General features: G+C 36.4%; 1 protein-coding gene across 1 annotated transcript in view; it reads left to right on the top strand.

Moving 5' to 3' along the window:
- LOC136033966 (pre-rRNA 2'-O-ribose RNA methyltransferase FTSJ3-like) overlaps positions 1 to 17,976 on the top strand; it is a 63,323-nt gene extending 45,347 nt beyond the window's left edge. The window contains exons 7-12 of the mRNA XM_065714992.1: positions 309 to 439; positions 4,106 to 4,325; positions 6,027 to 6,393; positions 10,779 to 10,969; positions 15,798 to 15,985; positions 17,723 to 17,976. Of these exons, the coding sequence (XP_065571064.1) occupies positions 309 to 439; positions 4,106 to 4,325; positions 6,027 to 6,393; positions 10,779 to 10,969; positions 15,798 to 15,985; positions 17,723 to 17,921 (1,296 nt within the window). The 3' untranslated portion in view covers positions 17,922 to 17,976. The remainder of the gene's footprint in view (positions 1 to 308; positions 440 to 4,105; positions 4,326 to 6,026; positions 6,394 to 10,778; positions 10,970 to 15,797; positions 15,986 to 17,722) is intronic.
- Positions 17,977 to 21,573: the final 3,597 nt, after the last annotated feature.

Raw genomic sequence — 21,573 nt, 5'->3', positions numbered from 1 at the left:
GTCTGTGCGCTGTTATTGGTATTTTTTACACTTGTGCTAGCACACTTGGTTGATGTTTGCATGCCAGTATGGGGCTCCAGGTTCGATCTCTGCTTTTGGTAAGATCCAGCAAAAGATCCCGTAACTTAAACTTCGACAATTATCAGTATCGAGTTGGCCTGAACATCCTGTACCTTTTCTCGAGTAAAAAGTATGCATCTTCACTTAACGACAATATGTTGATGTCAAAACGTATTTTTTGAAAATTATTTTTATTCATTCGTCCAGCGTCAGAATAAGCGCGCTTCATTAGTAATTATATTTTCTAGGAATTGCAAAAAGTCACTGAGCATGAGTTAGATAGCGACGTGGAGGATGACGACGATTTGGGTGACGTAAGAGCAACAAAGAAAAAAGTCAAATGGGCAAGACCAGATGGCGTTTTGGATGATCATGGCCTGTAAGTAAAAATATAACAAACTCTAATTAGCCATTTGCCAGTAGACTACCATTCTGCTAGTCGCTATTGTATTGGTCTTCTACCTACCACTGGCAAGTGAACCCCATTTTCTGGCTATTATGGTTGAACTAATTTTGAAAAAGAAGAACAGGTTAAAGTGTGATACCAAGTATTGAACCATTCCAAGATGACTTATCTGATAAACCAGTTACTTATCTTTAGCGCTTCATGAGACGTAAATAACGTCAGTGATTTGTAGGATTACAACTTGCAACAGTCTTGATTAATTGCGGATCGTTACACCTGTTAACCCTGAAAAATGCAGAATAACTGGGGATAAGTGACGTGTAACTAGGTATAAGTGACGTCACAAATAAACGAAAAATTTAATCTTTTAAAAAATGAAAAAAAATCTGCGAGATAAGCAGACAACACAAAGAGACAGTAATTATGAAGTGTAGCACAACCCCAGGAATGTTTTTATAAGCTATGTTTGCAGTGGAGTACATGTTATTAATGTTGTTATTCGCTTAGTTGTCTATAGCGTTTCAGTTGACAAGTTCCCGAATAAGTATTTGTTGTTATCTTTTACGGATCAAATCCGGGGAAGTTGATATTAATCAATAGGGGTGCTCGAACACACTCTATTCTACTGCTCAGACAAGCAGTCAGGGGCAATACCCATACTCTTACCCATAATTTTTTTTTCTGGTTAGTTTCAGTTTTAAGGACTGGGATTATTTGAAAACATTTCCAATAAAATTGCAGATAATGCTGGTAATTTGTTCTTCGTTTTTTTTTCAAATTTCAAAATATAGGAGTTCCGCTAAATGGCTAGAAATAAAAGATTGTTTGCACAGTTTGGGTAAAAACGTGATTATGAGTTGCGGTGAATAGATCTACTCTTTTGTGGATTCACATCAGGGCTGTGAAAAATTCATTTTCGTAGCCCTTATTCAATTCTTTTGCAAAAAGATCCATGTTTTGAAAGAATCAAAAACAAGATTTTGAATAACAATGATAGTCTATATAACAATTATACCTATTACACTTTTTGAGGGTAATACAGCTTGAATTTTAGTTAGCTGTAAGTCAAACTAATTTCATTGAAGGCAAAACTGTGATTTTAGCAGCCACACCAAGAATTTTACCTAATTTTACAAAGAAGAAAGACAAAGAATTAGAAAATAACGCTGGATGTTAGATTAAATGCAGAATGTATTTAAAAAATAAAGATCCAAAGAAAATTATTTTGTGCTTTCAAAACGAAGTGTTAATTAATTACAGATAAGGTTGAAAAAACAATAATGAAAAAAAGCAAATAAATAAAATAAAAAAGAAGTAAAAAAAAGAACACACCCCAACGAGCTGGACAGACATATTCTTATGTATATATGTATCTTGTCCTAGTTTTAGGTGTGTTTTGTTTGTTTTCAATGATATTAGTTTCTAGTTATTGTTTTTATGAAGTTGTTAGTGTATCGGGTCGTTCCAAGGATTGGGCACCAAAATATATCCGCATTTCTTGTATTAAATTTTGTCACCCACCTTGCATATCTACCAAAAATCGAATCTTCAGTTTCTTTACTATGAATGAACCAAAAATCCAATTTAATGTCATTTAGATAATGTCAAAATTCTCAGAACTACGAAATAAGGTCCTGAATTACTTATTACGATTAGGAATTGAGAATTCCAACCCTCCGAATTATGATTCTGAGGAGAATCCTAGTCTCAGTCAAAATCAAGATTTGAACATGGCACGAGTTTTTAGAACCAAATAAATGAAAATTAATGATTTGTCGGTGGATCTTTCAGCTGGTTCCAAATGTTTTGTGCATTTTTCTGTCACGACAAGTTTTTGTGTTCATCTTGAAGGTTGTTGTGAAAATTAATAGATTTTAACTTTTAGAAGGAATAAAGTATAATTGGTGATTTAGTATAAGCCTAGAATTGGGGATCATGAGAAGGAAACTTACTAAGAAAACAATTCTTATTTCATAATTTTACATGAAGAAAAATTGTAGTTAACAAATTACCCCCCCCCCTTTCATGTAGTGTGCACTGTACATGTTTGAGTAATAGTGAAAAAATATTCGCTCCATCAACTCTAAAATTCGTAAACTTGTTTTATAGTTTAGGTGACATGCAGGTCAGATGGATTCTTATTTCATACTGCTTAACAGCTCACCCTGAAAGGGAGTTTCGTATATGCTAATGATATTGAGAAACGATCTCTTGAAATAATTTATTGCGAAATTGATTTTTTTTTGGGGGGGGGACATGATTGATAGGCTTGTCAACAATCAATAGAAGACATAAAAATAGTTTTGTCTTCTGAAATTAGATTAGTGACTCGTTGCAACTAACAAGTGTAGGTAAAATGAACACAAATAACACAAAAACAAGAACACAAAAACCCCATAACAGGCAAACTTTTAGCGAAGATAGTGAAAAATGTACTTATGTTGCTAATAAAAGTCTGAATATTTTGGCTTTACTTCCAGAAGCGCTTATCGAAGGAAAAAAAAAACGAAGAAAAACAGGAAAGTCAAAAAGTCAGTTTTGACCAAAAAAAAACCATACATGTACAATCGAAAACCAGAATATTTCGGCTCCAGATCAGAAAAGAGAGATAGGAAAAAAACGGAAGGAAAGGAAAAAAAATGTATGCGGAAAAAATTATTTACACATGCAGATAAAAGTCCGAATATTTTGGCTTCATATTGAAGACCTTAATTAACAGCAAAGAAGAGGACAGGAAAAGGGGGGGTAGATTAAACAGTTAACACATACTAGAAAATAACATAAAACAAAGAGAACTATTTAAGTAAGCAGTACCAAAACACTTACGTGTAATATGTTTTAACAATCTGAAATAACTATTATATGTTGTTTAAGAATATATCTGATGAAGGAGAATATGGGTCAGAGATCCATAATATGTTGTAAAATATACACGTAATATGTTGTGACAGTGTCGAATAACTATTATATCTTCTATAATAATAAATCTGATGAAGAAAAAAAGTCTGAGATTGTTAATTGGTTAAACACACCCACATAATATGTTCACCTGATATGTTGTGACAGTCTCAAATAACTATTATAGCTTCTGTTAAATAAATCTGATGAAAAAGAAGGGCATTGATTGATAATTTGTTAAACACATACATGTAATATGTTCACCTAATATGTTGTGACAGTCTCAAGTAACTATTATAGGTTGTATAAAAATAAATCTGATGAAGGAGAAAATGGGTCGGACATCGATAATATGTTGTAGCACATTCACGTAATATGTTGTGACAGTCTCAAATAACCATCATAGGTTGTATAAGAATAAATGTGATGAAGGAGAATATGAGTCAGAGATCCATATATGTTGTAACATATACACGTAATATATTGTGACAATCTCAAATAACTATTATAGGTTCTATAAAAATAAATCTGACGAAGAAGAAGGGTCTGAGATTGGTATTTTGTTTAACACATACACGTAATATGTTCCCCTAATAAGCTGTGACAGTCTCAAATTACTATTATAGGTTCTATAAAGATAAATTTGATGAAGAAGAAGGGTCTGAGATCTATATTTTGTTTAACACATACACGTAATATGTTCACCTATTATGTTGTGACAGTCTCAAATAACTATTATAGGTTCTATAAAAATAAATCTGATGAAGAAGAAGAAGGCTCTGAGGTTGAGCTTGCTTCTGATGATGAGACCCTTGGCCTTAAAGAAGATTTTGAGCCTATGAAGAAAATGTCAAAATCGCAGTTGAGGAAACAAAATAAACAACATCCCTTAATCACTGACTTGGAACAAGGAGACCCGGATGCCCGAAAGAAACGAAAAGCAGAGGCTTGGTTTGAACAGGTACGCCATCTTTATCAGAGTACCAATGACAGTCAGAATGAAAGTTGATTGTTTGAATTAATTAAGAAAGTTTAGACAACCATATGTAGCTATGCAGTTTTGGGTACTGGTGGGTGCCAAAATGGGTAAATAATCAGCTAAAGTATATAGTACCAACTATCTTACGAAGGTGTTTCTTTAATTTAAAGGTGTAACTGTCTTGAGAATCAACAAGTTGATAATGTTTAAATTTTTATGGACGAAAAACGCTGTCAAATTTAACTAATGTGTCTCGCTTATTCATTTTCACCGCTTGACACGGCAACACTGACGAAAATCAATCAAATGGCCCATATGGATATTTTACATTATTTAGATCATAGGGTTTGTATACTTTGTTTTACGATATCTACTTAAACACTCACAATTTCTAATACCTACTCAACTGTAATTAAACTCTACTATTTACTATACATTATTACATTTATGTTTGTTATATGGATGTTTTTTGGGCGTTTTGAATTATACCGTTGGCATTATTTTTAAAAGGTACGTTTTTTGTAAAACTTGTTATAATGTAGTCGCTGTTATAAAAGTTGCATATTGTCTGGAAGGAAAGAAAGCAGAAGCTTGTTCTTCCATCCCTTGGCTGTTCTGTGGATGGTTTTGGGGATTGTGTAATTGGCATGGTTTTACCTTATAATATGAGATAATGTTTTTAACTGTTTATATTGTTATAGGACTTGTCACTGTTATAATACTGTTATTGTTATAAAACCTAACTATTATTTTATTTAATGTATATTTCAATTTTACTTTTTACATCTTAGCTTAGAAGTTGTATAAAATTACAAGCAACGTTAACTTAAGGGGGGGGGATTGTTAGTTGTACTCATTGCACAAATTATTGCTACCCAAACTAATAATGTATTACAGTTCAAAGCCGCTTGAGGCCAACAGAGCAGTGCTAAGTCTGTTTTATTTATTTGTTATGCTTGTCTCGAGGTTCTCAAGGCTGGAACAGCTTCTTTGAAGGACCTCTCTTGTTAGTGCCAACGTTCTTGGAAGGTGGTAGATGAACTCGTCATGTTTCTAGTAAAGTTACCGTAAAAACATAAGCATATAATAACAAGCTATGTAGACTTGTTTTTCTAATTTCTTGCTAAATTGAAAAGTTAGAATACTAAAGTTATCTTTGTTTCCTCGTAATGTATCAGTTATAAACTCAATTTCCTCGATTGTAATCGTATCGTAACAAAATCGTAATATCGTAATATAATCATAACATAAACTCAATTTCCTCGATTGTAATCGTATCGTAACATAATCATAATGTCGTAATATAATCGCATCGTAATGTAATCGTAACATGAACTCAATTTCCTCGATTGTTATCGTATCGTAACATAATCGTAATATCGTAATATAGTCGTAGCATAAACTTAATTTCCTCGATTGTAATAGTATCCTAACATAATCGTAATGTCGTAATATAATCGTATCGTAACATCATCGTAATATAATCGTACCGTAACATAATCGTAGTATCGTAATATAATCATATCGTAATATAATCGGAACAAATTTAATTTCCTCGATTGTAATCGTATCGTCTCGCCCAAGGCAAAACGACGTATCTTACATTTTTTATCGTTTGTCAGGAGAATAAAAGTTACAGCTTTTTGCATCTACTTTCCCTTAATTACGGCTTTATTTTTGAAGGATCTTTTTGATGGAATGCTAGATGATGAAAAGGATGAAGACATGGAGCTTGAAATGGCGCTATCAGTACAGAAAAAAACACATGACAAAGACGATACAGAAGCCATTGAAGTGAATAAGCCATCGATGGAACAGAAACGGTCGAAGAGCGAGAATAGTAAACGTCGTCCACTGGTTCTTGCACCTTCTCTGCTTGAGAATAGTCAGTCAGATTCAAATGGAAAGGATTCTGGTATTGAACAAGAAAGTGATGATGATTCCAGCTCTGATGAAGAAGATGAAAATAAGGATGATGTGTCAGTTAGTATGAAACCGGCTTCTGGAAAAGGTGTTGGTGGATTTGAAGTTGTCTCTAAAGAGGAAACATGTGAGTTGTGCTGTTATTGCTAGTACTAAGGTGGCGGATAAAAGAATTATAATTGCCTGTGAGGGTTGTGAGGATCTTGTAAAGATTTTAGAAAAACGTTTAAAATTGACTATTTGACGTAACAATAACTTGGAACGATAACCATGCCCCTCAAAAAAATCTCACCGTTCCCTTCCAAGTTTTGGTTGTGAGCACAAATGAGCGTTACTACCATGATATCACTAGCCATCAGGATTTTGTGGTAAGCTTGGAAGATTTTTACCATGATTTCTCTAGCCGCCAGGATTTTATGGTCAGTTTAATGAGGAGAAGTCAGAAGTGATGTTGTTTAATGCTAAGCAAGGGTCTGCTGTTGATGTTAGGCTAGGTGGTGCTACTGCTCGGCTTGCCGAACACATAGTTTATTTGGGGATCCCTATTGGTCGGTCTATGCTTGAAACGCGTCACCTTTTGCAGAGTCATCTGCAGAAACGGATCTGTTTAGCGTATAGCCGTGTTGTAGTTTATAAGCGTCAGTTTGATCGGCGGATTTTGGCCCAGCTGTACAATGGAATGGCACTACCCCATAATCTGTATTTAAGTCCCTTTTGGAGGATATTCCAAAAGGAAGATAAGAAAGATTTGCGGTCTACATATTATAAACATGCGAAGTACCTCTTACGGCTTCCACCATGGACAAGTAACCGTGTTGTGACAAGTCGGTATGGGATTATTGACCCTAATGAAGCGATCATAACCCAGATCGCCTGATATAACTCTAATATTGTTACTCATTCTTGGGCAATTATTTTGCAATAGTTTTTGTTTTTTGTAGTTAGATATCCGTTTGTTCTTTATTTTAAACGAGGCTTCGGAGGGCAATAATGGGCTGGGAGTATACATTTTAAGAGTGGGTTACAACGCAGATTATTTCCGAAATTGGTACAAAGAGTAACACGTCGGGCTGCCAAGGTAGGGAGGTGGAATTCCTTGAGAAGGAAAATGTAAGGCACTTTGCCCTGACCGTATATGATTCTCAGGGCTCTCTTCTGGATAATTTCTAGTCTATCGGACTGATCCAAGGTAAGCCCGAAATGCCACACCGGGCAAGCATACTCAAGCTGCGGACCGATAAAAGATGTATAAAAGCGGAGTATGTGTGCTTTTGGACACGAAAATTTAGCAAATAGCTTAAGGAGAGACAGAGATGTACTAGCCTGTTTGACAATAGAGCAAATGTGGGTATCACATTTCAAATCGTTAGTCAGTGTGACCCCTAAAAGTTTAGTTTTTGTTACAATTATTTCATTAGGTACAAATGATGGCTTTGATTTAAGAAAACTAAATGTCATAATAAGAGATTTATGGGAAGTCACTTACATTTTTGACTGGGCTGCTTCACTTACAACATCTTCTGGAATTTCCATTGCACTGCTCTTAATATTTTTATGGCACTTGGTATTAACCAAGTGACATATAGCAATCGCAAATTCTGTCGGTCCCGGTTTTGCTACTTTAGGCACTTCCAGGTAAGCTAGGACGATGAAATTTGGCAGGCGTATCAGGGACCGGACCAGATTAAATTAGAAATAGTCGTTTTCCCGATTTGACCATCTGGGGGTGGGGGGCCCGTTAATTCAGGAAAAAATAGTAGAATTGAAGCATTTTTAACTTACGAACGGTTGATCAGATCTTAATAAAATTTGATATTTAGAAGGATATCGTGTCTCAGAGCTCTTATTTTAAATCTCGACCGGATCTGGTGACATTGGGGGGGGGAGTTGGAAGGGGAAACCTAAAATCTTGGAAAACACTTAAGAGTGGAGGGATCGGGATGAAACTTGGTGGGAAAAAAAGCACAAGTCCTAGATACATGATTGACATAACCGGAACGGATCTCTTTGGGGTAGTGGGGGGGGGGGGGGTTAATTCTGAAAAATTAGAAAAAATGAGGTATTTTTAACTTACGAAAGGGTGGTCGGATGTCAATGAAATTTGATATTTAGAAGGATATCGTGTCTCAAAGCTCTTATTTTAAATCCCGACCGGATCTGGTGACATTGGGGGAAGTTTGGGTGGGGGAATCTAAAATCATGGAAAACGCTTAGATTGGAGAGATCGGGATGAAACTTGGTGGGAAAAATAAGCAGAAGTCTTAGATACGTGATTTACATAATTGGAACGGACCTGCTCTATTGGGGGGGGGGGGGGGTAATTCTAAAAAATTAGAAGGATTTTTAACTTACGAAAGAGTGATCGGATCTTCATGAAACTTCATATTTAGAAAGACCTCGTAACTCAGATCTCTTATTTTAAATCTCAACCGGATCCAACGTCATTGGGTAGGGGCAGTTGGGGGGGACTGGAAATCTTAGATAATACTCAAAGGCGAGAGATCAGGACGAAACTGGATGGGAAGAATAAAAACCTGTCTAAGATACGTGACTGACATACTGGACCGGATCTGCTCTCTTTGATGGGAGTTGGGGGAGGGGGGGCAATTTTGAAAATTGAGGTATTTGTAACTTACGAAAAGGTGACCAGATCTTAATGAAATTTGATATTTAGAAGGATCTTGTACTTTAAACCTCTAATTTTAAATTCCGACCAGATCCTGTGATATTGGGGGGAGTTGGAGTGGGAAACCAGAATTCTTGGAAAACGTGAAAATTGGGGTATTTTCATCTTACGAACAGGTGATCGGATCTTAATGAAATTCGATATTTAGAAGGAATTCATGTCTCAGAGCTCTTATTTCAAATCCTGACCAGATCTTTTGACATTGGGGGAGTTGGAGGGGGAAATCTTGGAAAACACTTGGAGTGGAGGAATCGGGATGAAGCTTGGTGGATAGAATAAGCAAATGTCCTTGATACGTGATTGACGTAACCGTACTGGATTCGCTCTCTTTGGGGAAGTATGGGGAGGGGTTCAGTGATTTGGCGGGTTTGGTGCTTCTGGACGTGCTAGGACGATGAAAATTGGTAGGCGTGTCAGGGAGCCACAAATTGACTTGATAAAGTCGTTTTCCCAGATTCGACCATCTGGGGGGGGGGGGGGCTAAAGGGAGAGGAAAAATTAGAAAAAAAAGGTATTTATAAATTACGCGTGGATGATCGGATCTTAATGAATTTTGATATTTGGAAGGACATCGTGACTCGGAGCTCTTATTTTAAATCCTGACCGGCATTAAGCCTCGGATTTTCATTTTAAATCAATTTATTGATTCTTAGAATTTTGTTAGAGCTCATACCATATGAACTCTTGGCTCTTAGCTCTTCTTGCCTCGTCACAAGTGCCATATGAGCTCTTAGCTCTTGTTTTTGCACTTTTCGAGCAATGATATGTCATCCACAAACTTCTATCGATTGGCTGATTCATTAGCAAGATCGTTAATCATTATCAAAAATAGCAAAGGACCTAAAAGCGTACCCTGCGGAACTCCGCAAGAAATAGGGAGTGAATCAGAATAAACATTTTTATACTTAACAACTTGACTCCTATTTGACAGAAAAGATGTAATACTATTGACTAGAAAAAGGGGGACATTAAATTCATTGAACAATTTTTCAACTAACACATTATGACTAACTAGGTCAAAAGCCTTTTGGAGGTCAATTAAAAGGAGATTGAGCCAGGTATCTGGCTCGTCAAGTAATTCATATACAGTATCGAGGAGACTGGCCATGTAATGTGTTGTTGATAAACCTTTCAAGTTTCCGAATTGTTGTTCATCAACAAGTACAAGGATTGTGTTTTTAAGCCAATCTGCTGTGAAACTCTCATACAGTTTAGAGAATACTGTTGTTAAGGTAATTAGTCGAACTCCATAAAAATCTAATTTAACACCTTTCTTCTGTATGGGTGTAATGTATCCTTTTTTCCAGCACTTAGGGTGCTGGAAAAAAGCACCCTAATTAAAAATATTTGATAAAGGTTTTGATAACTTATCAGGAAATGCTTTTATTAAATCAATTGGGATATCAAGGGGCCATATTGAAGTTCTCTTTAGTTTACCTATTTTCGCCTCAACATCGGCAGGTTGTACTACAGGGATATCCTTGTCTGATGCTGGGGGTGGGGGAATATGACATGAGAGAGCTGGAAGGGTTTGTAAGATAGCAGCAAGGTGTCTATTTAATGAGTTAGCTGTAGTGTCAGGGGTACATCAAGATTAAAGTCATCATTTTTGACTGTTTTACCACTAATTTTCTTGACTGTATTATACCACTGCATCGGCCGTGCTTTAAAGAGTTCACTTACTTTATACGGTAACACTGGGCTAAAGCTTTCCGAATCTGCTTCTTTATAGATTTTCTTAGTAGGTTAGCTTCTTCAGTTTACAACATTGTGTACTACGATCAAAAAATGTAGTTTACAAGGATAACGCTACTATTTATTTACAGGTAAAATTAAGAAAAGGAAGCTGTGCCCAGAAGAGTTAGCCCTCGGGACTATGCTGATCCAGTCGAAAAAAACAAGGCGAGATTTGATTGACGATGGATGGAACCGTTACATGTTCAATGATGTAAATCTTCCTGACTGGTTTGTCAATGATGAAAATCAGCATAATAAACGTCCTCCTCCCGTTACAAAGGTAAGGTACTCGTTGCGAAAAAAGGTAAGGCACTAATGCTTGTGGAAAATTACACATCCATTAAGGACAACCTGCAGACACTGAGGCCTCAAAAACTATCTAAAAGGTGCTACCACCTTATAAGGCGTATGGAAAAAATGCCTAAACTCTGATAGCCATCGCAAAATTTTAACCAGATTTTCAAGAGCTGTAAACAAGTTGCCCAAAAACACTTTGCCCATTGCCCAGTTGTGCCGATTCCTTTGTCCTCCTTGACCTTGAATGGTACCGAAACGGTATTAATCGCCCTTTGTTCCAGGCTCTGGGAACTACTGCAATGATGAATTTCTTGAAAATTCTTTGCTTTTATATTTATCTATTTTATTGTATGTTATATTTTCTTGTCGGTTGACATCTGCTGCTAGCTGTGTGCTATTGTGGCAATAAAATATTTATTATTATTATTATCTTACAGTTCGTGGTAACATCATGTAAGTAAGGAGCGATGCGGCTCAATAGTAACCGAAATTCTAATAAACAAATTCTTGATAACAATAGATACATCAAAAGAATCGAATTTTGATGCTTATTCAAAATATGTAAAATTCATAAATTTAATGGTACCCATCAAAAATTACGAACCTGAGAAAATTCGCTCTATTTTTGAAAAAGAAGGAAACACCCTCAAAACCTGAAGTAATCTTAATGAAAATTACTTCATTAGATTCAGTGTAACAGAGAACCCAACTGTAGAGGTTTCAAGCTACTATGTACAAAAAAAATGGAAGGAGAAAGAAAGATTTGCCAGAAGAAAGATCACGGATGCGTGTTTTTTTTCTTTTTTTAAGGTGTGATCATATCATAAGATTGGGAGAGGGCTCGTTTGATCGGAAATCAAAAGTTCTAGTGCTCTTTTTAAGTGACCGAAAATATTGGAGGACAGGTGCCCCCTTCCTACATTCATTTTTCCCCAAAATCAATGGTCAAAATTTTGAGATACCCGTTTTGTTCAGCATAGTCGAAAAATCTAATAACTATGTCTTTGAGGATGACGTAACCCCCGCAGACTCCCGGGGGAAGGCCTGCAAGTTATGAACTTTGCCCATTGTTTACATATAGTTTCGGATATTGGGAAGTATACAGACGTTTTCAGGGGATGGGTTGGTTTTCGGGTGTGAGAGGGGAGGGGTTGGGGGATGGTCACATGAGAGGATCTTTCCATGGATGAATTTTTCATGGGGGAAGGGAATTTTCCGTGGAGGGGGGATCAGATTTCCCACCATTATTTACAAACCGATTAGAAATTAAATGAAAAACTAAGTTTTTTCCACTGAAAATAAGGTAACAAAAAAAAAGATAAAGAATACAGCATTAGACTTTACAGTCCCTACCGGCGGTGCTGATATCCGTTTCTTGGCCCTTCAGCCAGGCAGTGCAATGGGGGGTTGGGGACCAACCATCCGGTGCTTTCGCACACCCTTCCTGTTTACCTTCCCCAGATTTCTCCAAGTACCCATTTAGAGCTGGGTTGACTCTGGCTAAGCTTACAGAATCACGCCACTGACCCCCGTCCCAAACTAAATAGTTGGGTACACTTAAGATTTTAACCCTCGCCCTCTCAGACAAAGGATCCTGAATCCAGCGCACCAATCCACTCGGCCTTACTGAAAGTAAGGAGCAACATTAAAACTTAAAACAAGCAGAAATATTAAGCATTGAGGGGATCTTCCCCCTTGTCAATACCTCGCTCTTTACGCTAATTTTTTGTACTTTTAAAAGAGCTATTTATTCTAATTGAGGGGCCTTTGTGATTCAGATGTCATTGTTAAAGAATACTAAAGAAAAAAAACTAGTTTTTTTAACTGAAAGTAAAGAGCGACATTAAAACTTAAAACGAACAGAAATTACTCCGTATATGAAAGGGGATTTCCTTCCTCAACGCCCCGCTCTTTACGCTAAAGTTTGACTCTTTCTCTCAACTCTACTTTATAAAACAGTAAAAACTTTAGCGTAAAGAGCGGGGCATTGAGGAGGGAAAAGCCCCTTTCATATACGGAGTAATTTTTGTTCGTTTTAAGTTTTGATGTCGCTCCTTACTTTCAGCAAAAAAAGAACTTTTTTTTTTTTTTTTTTTCATTTAATTTCTGAACGTTTTTGACATAATGCATGTTTTGATTTTGGCTCTCCGCACATGAATAATTAAAACAAAATTTACATATTAATTAATTTTTTTTGGCTAAATGGCTTTCTCATAGTTTTGATCGGACAATTTTGAGAAAAAAAGGAGTGGGGGAGGAGGCCTAGTTACCCTCCAATTTTCTGCTTACTTAAAAAGGCAACTAGAACTTAAATTTTTTACGAACGTTTTTATTAGTAAAAATACACGTAGCTTACGAGTTAAGTCACGTAACGAACTTCTATATTCGTATGTTTTTGTTACGTATATGAGGAGGTTCGCCCCCTCGTCAATACTTCGCTCTTTACACTAAAGCTTAAATTTTGTCCCAATTCCTTGAGAATGACCCCTGAATTACAAAGGCCGTAGAATAAATAGTTGAAATTACTAAAAAATACTTTAGCGTAAAGAGCGAGGTATTAGGAGGAGGTAAACACCTCATATGCGTAATAATTTCTGTTCGTTTTAAGTTTTAATGCTGCCCCTTTCTTTCAGATGAAAAAGCTTTTTCATGTTTATTTTTCCATTGTTTTTTTTTTAATGCTAGAAAATCCTGTACCCCCTTCATGGAATATCTCTTCCCCCATGGCAAATTCCTCCATGGTATGTTTCCCCCACATAACCCCTCCCTTCAACCCAAAAAAATCACCTGAAAACGTCTGTACACTTCCCAATAACCATCACTATATGTAAACGCTGATCATAGTTTTTAACTTGCAGCCCCTCCCACGGGGACTGTGGGTGAGTAAGTCGCCCCTAAAGACATAGTTATTAGGTTTTTTGACTATGCTGAATAAAACAACTATCTCAGAATTTTGATCTGGTGACTTTGGGAAAAAATGAGCGAGGGAGGGGGTCTAGGTGCCCTCCAATTTTTTGGTCTCTTAAAAAGGGGCACTAGAACTTTTAATTTCCGTTAGAATGAACCCTCTCGCGACATTCTAGGACCATTGGGTCGATACGATCACCTCTGAAAAAAAAAGTTCTCTGATATGCTGAATCTGGTGGTGTGATTTTCGTTAAGATTCTATGACTTTTAAGGGGTGTTTCCCTCTATTTTCTAAAATAAGACAAATTTTCTCAGGCTTGTAACTTTTGATGGGCTAGACTAAACTTGATGAAACTTGTATATTTGAAATCAGCATTAAAATACAATTCTTTTGATTTAACTATTGGTATCAAAGTTCTGTTTTTTAGAGTTTAGGTTACTATTGGGCCGGGTCGCTCCTTAATACAGTTCGTTACCACGAACTGTTTGATGGACAAAATTCGAACTTTAGCGAAAAGAGCGAGGTATTGACGGCTGGGTGACCCCCCTCATTTACGTAATAAGTTTTTGTTCGTTTTAAGTCTTTATGTTGCCTCTTACTTTCAGTTGAAAAAACTTTTTTTTTTCTTTTTTTTTGTATTGCAAAAAGGGACCATTTTATTCATACAAGCTGTCGTAGCTAAAAGTAAATTCTAAAAATAGTGCTCATACTACACAACCAACAAACAATGAGAGTATTACATACCACAAACTAAAAAAAAAAGTAATACCAACTAAAGATACCAATGGCAAAAAATTTTTATAACATTAAAAAAAAAAAAAAAATACTAGACTAGCATACAAGATTGGTTGCCGGTAGTTGGTTGAATGGGGACATCTACTTTGAAGCATCTAACAAATAGATGGTAATATCATACATATAAATTATAAATATTCATAATTTCTTGTGCGTGTACTTTATAATGGCGTATATCTCTTGAATTATAAGTAAAATGTAAGTTATTTGGAGAGCAGGTGGTTTAATCTATCTTTTGTTTACTTTCTTTGTCAAACGTTAAAAGCAGAGGCCATTTGAGCAATAAGCAGTGGTAGTATGTTAAATATTAAAGACATTAAATATTATTTAATTTCTTACTCAAAAGAAGTAGTAATATGTTTCTATGTTAATCTTGAAGGAGTTTTGCCCCCCCCCCCCTGGCCCTATCGCAAGTTACGCCCCTGCTTAAGTCTTACAACGGTAATTTTCCAAGGTTTTTCTTTTAGCGGTTTCAAAATTGTGAAGTTTTTAAGATAGTACCACATACTCATCCCGTTGAACTGTGAAAATATTAAAAACTAATTAGAACTAATTATATGATTAATTAAAAGCTAATATAGTGATTGATTAAACGCGTGATAATTGAAAACTAATGAGATGGACTTGACAGCGGTTTTCGCCGGCAGAAAATCCAAATATCAACGATCTGTCAATACCCAAAGACAAACTTTCTAATGATAGTCGCTTCTTCCTAAGCTGGTTCGTGCGATATGTTTTTAGCTTATTTATACTCATTTTAAACCAGGTTCGTTTTTTTTTAATTTGGTGCTCATTAATACTAAGAACTGCACATGAACGTCTTCGTCATTAAAATATGAATTTTCAATTTTTAGTAGTTTTTAATATTTAAATATAGTTTTAAGTTTCCATTTAACCAATTCAAGCAATCATTTTTACTATACTTCTCACTTTATGAATTCTGGCCCTTGGAATCTGCACTGCGGTGGCATTCGTATTTTTTGTAAAAAGTTACGGTGGCAATTGTTTCTAAAATATTGGCTTTGAAACACTTTGTGAATTTACCCAATTGTTTATAAATTACGTTGGGTTTCTTGTCATGTTGCTCAATGAGTAGAATTTACTTTAGGAAATGATCGCCCAGTATAGAGAAGAATTAAAGGAAGCTAATGTGCGCACAATTAAAAAAGTTGTTGAGGCCAAAGCGAGAAAGAAGCAAAGGGCCATGAAGAAAATGGAAAAAGTGAAAAAGAAGATCGAAAGCATCTCCTCTGAAATGGGATCCAACGACTATGATAAAGCTCAACAAATTCGAATGTAAGTTCTCTTTCTTTTCCTTCACCTCTTGGAGAATGTGCATTTAACGCGTTTTAATTCAGACGTCTATATTGTAAAATTGGTTTCAAGTTCTTTGATCTGCAAGCTGAAGATCACTAAACGCCATTTTGAATGCATTTCAAGTGCTATTTATGAAATTTCTCTGTTTGATACGGTGTGTGCCAAGGAGGAGTCTCATCCCCTCTTTTTTTTAAGATGTGTATAGCCTTCAAATTTGCTTTGATTCGGTGAACTTATTACTTTTCCTCCTCCTCTTGAAGAATATGTATTTAATGCGTTTTAATTTCAAACGCCTGTATTGTAAAATTAGCCCCAAGCTCTTCAATCAGCAAGCTGAAAACATAAGTTTAATGAATTTCAAATTCTATTAGTGAAAAGTATGCACATTCGATGTATATCTACACTTTCTAGTGTCCAGCCCCTTGGTTTGTGGGCCGTTTGTTCATCTTTTCGTGTTATTTGCTAGCATTTAGAAACTGTTTGATGTAGCATCTTTTTTTTTTTTTCCCATTGATAAAGTATTCTGCATGCCAAGCAGAGCTATTCGAGCTTTTATTAGTATTTATATCAAGGCTGTATACAAGATTTTTGTTAGGGGGTGGGGGAGGGTACAGAAATAAAAATTGCAAAAAGCATCAAAAATTTGCATATATGGATTTTTTTACTTTTGTTACGAGTCGGACACAAATTTGGGAAAGGGGGGTTTCAAACCTGGTACACTCTCCCCCCCCCCTTGGTACGGCCCTGATCTATATAGTTTTTTCAATTGTTCACTGTCTTAATTAGAGGTTTTTGCCGTTATAATTTGTCCTTAATTTCTTTTTTTGCCCCAATTATCTCCCAACATTCTTTGCTTCAAGGCTCGAAAGGAATTTTGAGGTAGATTAGGCTAGACCATAGATCTTTTAGACTAACAGGACTACTAGGGGTAGGCTGTCCATAATGAAGTCCTGGGATTCTGAAATAGGATGTGTCTGGTTTGTCTGATGAAGTTTAAATTTTTCATCAAAAGTAGGCAGGCCCGTCGGTTTGGGCCCTTTCCTTTTTTTGTAATGACTTATTGAATTGGCTCAAAATTGTGTCATTGTCATAGTTATCATCCTTCTTGAAATAGGCTCCTGGCCTCTACCTTATAATTTAAAATTTGACTTTTTTTCATCTTCCCTACTGATATGCCTGACATTAAAATGAATCAAATACTTAAATACTAATCTACTTAGCGCTACGTAATTTGCATTCGCTTTGAATTGAATGATTCAAGTCCCAGAATGGCTGCTATCCACGACAACGCAGGAACACGTTCAAAATCTGAGAAACAAGAAAAAAAGATTGATGAACAACCTGAACAATATGGGAAATTATGGAAAACTATACAAATTGCTCTTTTTTGTTGTGGGGGGGAGGGGACCTAGAATCTCGCGTAAGCTGACATAACGTAACTTGGATTAAAATGCTGGTTATTTTTATGTTATTCAGTTCCTGGATTCATTCTATAGAACGTATGGTCATATAAAGCTGGAAGAGAAGTCAAACTTTGAGTTAAATGTTTTAGTACTATTTTTTCTTGTGATACTTGAAATCTTCGGGCGATCCTTGTGGAGATTCCTCCGTGCTTAGTAATCTTGTTCAGCTAAGGTTTAGAACTCACAAACTGCGTATTATAACTGAGTGGTTGAATTTGATATTTATTCTTCTAGGTTGATTTTCTTCTTCTAGGTTGTACAAAAAAGCACTGATCCAGAAAAAGCCAAAGGTGACTTACGTAGTGAGTAAACGTAACCAAGCCACGTCAAAAGCCCGCCACAGACCCAAAGGGGTAGAAGGAACTTATAAACTTGTTGACAGGCGAATGAAAGCTGACAAGCGAGGTCAAAAAGCTGCCGACAGGAGGAACAAGAAAAGAGGAAAAAGATAATTTTTGTCAATACTATTGAATAAACCTTCAATTAAAAAATACGTTTACCATATAAGGTTGTCGTAATTTGAAGAGGCGGAAAGGTAACATGCGGAGATTCAATCGATCAAGCCCTTTTACATGTTCAACCTTCTGATGTCCTAGTATAGCTGAAATCAAAATATTTTTTTTGTTTGACTAAATAAAGAGCTTGTGATGTTTCAGCAGTTGCTCAACGATTTTAAAAATATCGCCGGTTCACTCAAAGAATTTATCTATCACCCGAGCATGCAATACACCAGTCATTGTTCATGCTTATAGCCATTTATATTTATTGAAAGGCTATCATAGGAAACTGGTCAAGAGCCAATCTTGAAGGTTGTTTTTACTCATTTGCTTCGACACCTATCCCTCTATATAGAGCCTTAACACATAAGGAAAGAAAGTTGTGTAATCCAACATCAATCTGGAGACAAGACTGTGCAATTCAAGGTGAAAGTTATTATCTGTAACTCTGATCTTTCCTAAATTGGAAGTCAATGTAGATAGAGGTAAAAATTTTCAGTACCCATGCATAGAAATTTCCATCTTTGAACATTCTGAATTAATTTCTCACATTCAATGTGAGACATAGCATTCTCACATGGTGTACTCATTAAAATAATGAGGTTAGAAATAAGTTTCTGAAGATTATGAATACGATTTTTGAAAAAGGGAAAGTACCTAGCGATTTTAGGAAAACCCTAAGTAAACCTCTATAATAAAGGTGATAAGAGTGAGTGTGGTAATTATCGATGCATTAGCCTGGTCTTTGTAGGTAGCAAATTACTTAGTAATATGATACTTTTTGGGGTGAGAGATGCTGTAGACAAAGTTCTAAGAGAAGAACAGTGTGGTTTTAGGAAGGGTAGAGGATGTGTCGACCAAATTTTCACTCTTAGGTTAATAATTGAGGAGAATCTGAGTCGTTAGACACCTTCTTAAGGAGCACAGGAAAGGCAATAGGAGAAGAAATCTAATGAGGAAGTAAAATTCTCCTGTACTTAGAAGAATAGCGAGATACATTTGCGAACCAAGATTAGAATTTTGTAAGCTACAGTGATGACAGTGGTCAGATATGGTTCTGAAGCACGGCCGCTCAAAAAAAAAAAAAAACGGAGGAAGATTTGCTAGATGTTTTCCACAGAAATTGCCTTCAGATAGCTTCTTTTGGGTACCCGACTGACTTTCAAACAGTAAGCTGTACGAAATGTGTGGTTCAATCCCGTTTTCTGGGGCTACAATTAGAGAAAGATTGAGGTGGCTAGGGCACGCTCTGTGGATGAAGAATGACAGACTGACCAAGATGTCCTTTTTGGCAAACCGGAAAGCAGGTAGTCCTCGATCGGGGTGGGAAGTCGTAAAGATATAAGGGAAATAGGAACTTCCTGGGATGGTGTAAAGAGGGAAGCTTTGTATAGATTTGGATGGAGGAGGAGCGTGAATTGCTGTATTGGCGTCAGGCGGCTTGGTGCTGCAATCAGTTGTTAGTAGTAGCAGCACTCAATAAAATTTATAATTTCGGGATTGTTCTAAAATTCAACCACTATTAGCAATCATCAATTATTTGTCATTACCTTAATGGAAGATAACAACAATGAAAGGAATGGAAGATAACCGAATTTAGCCCCTAAAATGATTACAAGACACAAAAGGGTATCGTAGCCCGTTCTGCGCTCATCGTAATCCAAATTGCTTATAATTTCTAGTAGCCCGTTGTTCAAGAAGCTAAATAGTATCGTCGATTCATAGTTGAGTTCACAACTAGATTTACGGTGTCGAAGCAACGTGGTGTTGCACCAGCCTTTGTCGATTTTGCAAACAAAAGTGTTAAAGGAGAAACACTTGGTAAGGATTTAAAAATGTTATATTGACTTGCAACCAATTGAGCATTAAATGTAAATAGATAATATACCCTTATATACACCAGAAACAAGATATTGACATTACAACCAATTGAACCATCAATATAGATTAGTAATTTTACCTTAAATGTATCACAAACAAAATAAGGACAAAACTAGATCTACGTTGCACCGGCAACATGAGGTGTTCCGGCAACCTTTGTTCGGCTTCGCCGAGTAAAGTGTTGCTAGAGCAACACTTTGGTTTTGTTTCCTCGCTTCGATTAAACGCTGAAGTTGTTAATCTGTAAGGATCTTAAAAAAAATACTAGGTACACCAACTCGCAAATGTTGCAAACCCCTCATCGCTGAAGATGGTCGTAGCCTAACAGCCGATTACTACTTACAAGTCCCCTGCATGTCTTACCACTGAAGCCAAATTGGTCTTGCCATCAAATACACCGGAATCAAATAATAGGTACACCAACTAGCAAAAGTTCCGAAGTCCTCATTACCGAAGATGATTATGAGCTGACAGTTGACTGTTGCTTAAAACTCCCCTATATGTCTCACGATTGGTATCGGCCTATTTTGGTTTCAGCGTGTACCTTACTACTGAAGTTGTCAACCCCTTTAAACTTTCAAACTGGTATTTCTCATGAAAGAATTTTTCTACCAAAATTGATCAGTTTATCAAGAGCTATCGACTGCCATCGAAAAAAATTCTATCTGTCTTAGTTCAAAAGTTGACTTTTTTGCCGTAGGCCAAGTTTCTAACGTCATCACTTAGAAAGGAGCAAAGGATAAACTCTAATTCTTTAGCAATGAGAGAACTTTTAAAGTTTAAGAGGCACATGATACCATTTCTCTACCACAATCCCAAATACGAAAAATCAAATGATAAAATCAGCTGAAATGACGAACAGAAATGGGTAAAAACAATAGATTTTTAGCCCCAGGCAAGAGTTCTACGAAGCTTTCCAAAATGCAGTCATATTCGTCAATCCGGCCTAAGGTCCACACTTTCCGTAAAAACCGCAGAGGTTAGATTCTTACCACTTTCTGGGAATAAGCTGAAATTGGGGTGCTAGAAAAAAGAAACAACACGACAAAACCAAAGTGTTGCTCTGGTAACACAATGACGCGAGTATCTAACCCCTAGATTCGATTTTTTTTTCTCTACTGTCAATTAGTTTACGTGAAGATGGCAAACTCAACATAAATCACGAACGGAAATGATTAGTAACAGCAGATGGTAGAACTTTTGAAGCCATGGACGGATTAAAACTTGCAATATGGTCTGACTGAACCTAATTAGTGCTACAAAGCTATCAGTCGCTTACCCCCCCCCCAACAACACAACTGTTTATAGATAGACTCTTCAAAAAATAAAAGACGGCTACATCAGTCCGTAGATATGCGTAACCCCACTTCCCAGAAGACGACCGCGGTCAGATATCCGATTCTTACATAAAACACCGTCAATTTTCTTTGAATTCTGTTTTCCCTATTATTTTGAGGTACATTATTTTCAGAAGTTTCTAATCCCGTAGCCAAGAAGATGGCCGTAATTTAACAGCCTATTTATAAAGCCAAATTCTTCGGACCTTCAAATGCATCTGAAATGATAGACGCACAATCTAGCACAAAATGTCAACCCCTTATCCGGTAGATGACCAAGGCATAACAGTCAAATGTTATACCTTGTTCCCCTGCCTCAAAATCTGAACTCTATTCTTTTTTTCAAGTGTGTACCACATTGCTACAGTTGTCAACCTCACAAAATTTAT

This window comes from Artemia franciscana, chromosome 12, assembly GCF_032884065.1.
Source record: "Artemia franciscana chromosome 12, ASM3288406v1, whole genome shotgun sequence".
Lineage (NCBI taxonomy): Eukaryota > Metazoa > Arthropoda > Branchiopoda > Anostraca > Artemiidae > Artemia > Artemia franciscana.
Note: the sequence above shows the minus strand (reverse complement) of the source record. Positions and strands in the feature narration are given on the sequence as shown.